Genomic DNA, 2434 nt, shown 5'->3' with positions numbered 1-2434 from the left:
TTTTTTTTTTTTTTTGAGGCATAGTCTCACTCTTTTTCCCGGGCTAGAGTGAGTGCCGTAGTGTCATTCTAGCTCACGGCAACCTCAAACTCCTGGGCTCAAGCGATCCTCCTGCCTCAGCCTCCCGAGTAGCTGGGACTACAGGCATGCACCACCACGCCTGGCTAATTTTTCTATTTTTAGTAAAGACGGGGTCTCACTCTTGCTCAGGCTGGTCTCAAACTCCTGAGCTCAAGCAATCCTCCCGCCTCAGCCTTCCAGAGTGCTGAGATTATAGGCGTGAGCCACCGGGCATGCACGGCTAAGCAACATTGTCACTGTCATGCATATCCCAGCATGCCAGTGGTGGCAGTTAGGAAAACTTTTTGTGACCCTCATAGCTGTCTCTTGTCGGTCTCGAGCAGTCCCTCTGGGCATCTCTGTCACATTAGTCCTTTGGTAGCCTTAAATGAAGGAATTGGCCCTGTTTTATGCTGTACCTCACTGCGTTAAGCTCTGTATTAGTTCCAGGTTTTAGTTTATTTTAAGCCTGCATTCTGAACTCTAAAGTCATATGGATATAGAATGCATATCTTATCATAGTATGGAAGTAGAGAGGGGCGTATGATACTCAGGATTGTTCTGGTTTAGGTTCTTAGCATGCCAGGTGGGAACACATAGTGGTTATTATATCATTAAGCAATCAGTACTTCTTGACCTTCCATTGTGTGCAGTTACAAAGAAAGTTGAATACATAGCCTTGACAATTGGGGATCTTCCAATTAAATGGAATATATATTATAGATATATTGTCCTTCCTTTGAAACCATAAACAGCTTTAGCTATATAGAGATCTACACATGCAAGGAGAAGGATTCAGTAAGTATTTAGAGTAAGTGGAATGCATTTCAAGAAACAGTCGGTCTTAGCAGAAACGTTTAGAAGGGCGAAGAGGGAGCGTGGAGAGGAATTCTGTGTGAAATTACTTGACGCATTCTGACTCTTGGTATTTGCTTTCTGTAGATTTTTTCGGGTCTGTTGGTAAATCTCACAACCATTGCTTCTTGGCTCTCGTGGCTCCAGTACTTCAGCATTCCTCGATACGGCTTCACGGTAAGTTTTCTTGGCCTGTCGTGGTGACTGGGTTCCCAATCTAGAAACAACGAAAATAAAGCCCACTCATCTCATTTCCCCAGCCAAGAGCTGTGAAAGTTTCCTATCCAGGAATTTCTTTTTAGGAGCAAAGAATGAGAATTTCCTATTAGCTTTGGGTAGCACAAGGCCAGGAAGTCATTTGGGCTTTTTCCCAGTCAGTCGTCCTTTGAGGGAGGTGTGGGAAGATATCGCACAGTGAAGAGGAAAGATTGACTAATTGATGAGAAGCATATTGTTGCGTTTCAGCTCAGTAAGAAAATAAATGAAAGGATGGGAGATGAGACTAGAATACATAATTTATATTGAAAAAGAAATTAGTATAGAAGACAAAGACCATATAATATTATATTAAATAGCCATATTGGCTTTTGTAAGCTCATCAACTCCAAAGAAAACTGTCTGTGTCTTAATACATTATAACCAAGTTTCCAGCTCCCAGGAATTACAACTGGTGTTGATGGAAACAAACAAAAACAAAAGATTGTTACCACAAATTAACAGTGCTTATGAGCTATGGCGTAATATAGCCAGAGGTCTCCCCTTTTGGCCAAATACTTTACTTCTTTTGTACTGGAAGCCAAAATCCCAGCCTTAGCCCCCTGATTGTCAAGGAAAATAACTTTAGTAGCTTTGGTGTCAAAAAGACTGTGAATGTGAAACTTGGTATGTTTTTAGACATAGTAATAATAAAGATTAAACTTGGAGGACATGATTGTGATCATTCTTAAGAAACTTTCTGAAATTGAAAACTGTTTACCTTGCCCCGCTTTCCCTTGTTTCATAGGCTTTGCAGCATAATGAATTTTTGGGACTAAACTTCTGCCCAGGACTCAATACAACAGTATTGAGTAACGATTCCTGTAGCTATGCAACGTAAGTCTGGGCTCACTGTCATAATGGGTTTGCTTACTACTGGGGTGTGATGTAGAAAGGCCACAGGGCCTGGAGCTGACAAGAGTTCTTCCAGGATCACCGAATATTTCTAAACCTACATTTTCTCATCCAGAAAGTGAGTTGCTGTGCACTAATGCATGCGAACACGCTGTACAACTCCTCCGTATTCTGCTCTAGTCGAAATCGTATTTAATGTGGCGAAACGTTTCTTATGTGTTGCTTGCTTGTTTGGGGCCTTTCTTTTTTTGTTTTTTGATGTTAAATAACAAGCATTGGTTTGTAACTCACAGCTACAAGTCCAGGCTGGGTTTACCTCTAAGCTTCAGGTTGGGTCCAGGCCTGCATGATGCGTTTTTCATCCTCTTTGGCTCGAGAGCCTCTCTTTTGGGTCTTTTTTTTTTTTTTT

The 2434-nt window shown here is 41.5% G+C and overlaps 1 protein-coding gene across 2 annotated transcripts in view; it reads left to right on the top strand.

Moving 5' to 3' along the window:
- Positions 1-2434, top strand: part of ABCG2 (ATP-binding cassette, sub-family G (WHITE), member 2 (Junior blood group)) — a 51625-nt gene that overhangs the window by 46661 nt on the left and 2530 nt on the right. For both annotated transcript variants that reach the window (XM_012647246.1, XM_012647247.1), the window contains 2 exons: positions 1003-1092; positions 1919-2007. In XM_012647246.1, the coding sequence (XP_012502700.1) occupies positions 1003-1092; positions 1919-2007 (179 nt within the window). The remainder of the gene's footprint in view (positions 1-1002; positions 1093-1918; positions 2008-2434) is intronic.

The sequence above is a fragment of the Propithecus coquereli genome, unplaced genomic scaffold (assembly GCF_000956105.1).
Source record: "Propithecus coquereli isolate 6110/MARCELLA unplaced genomic scaffold, Pcoq_1.0 Scaffold26, whole genome shotgun sequence".
Taxonomy (NCBI): domain Eukaryota; kingdom Metazoa; phylum Chordata; class Mammalia; order Primates; family Indriidae; genus Propithecus; species Propithecus coquereli.
Note: the sequence above shows the minus strand (reverse complement) of the source record. Positions and strands in the feature narration are given on the sequence as shown.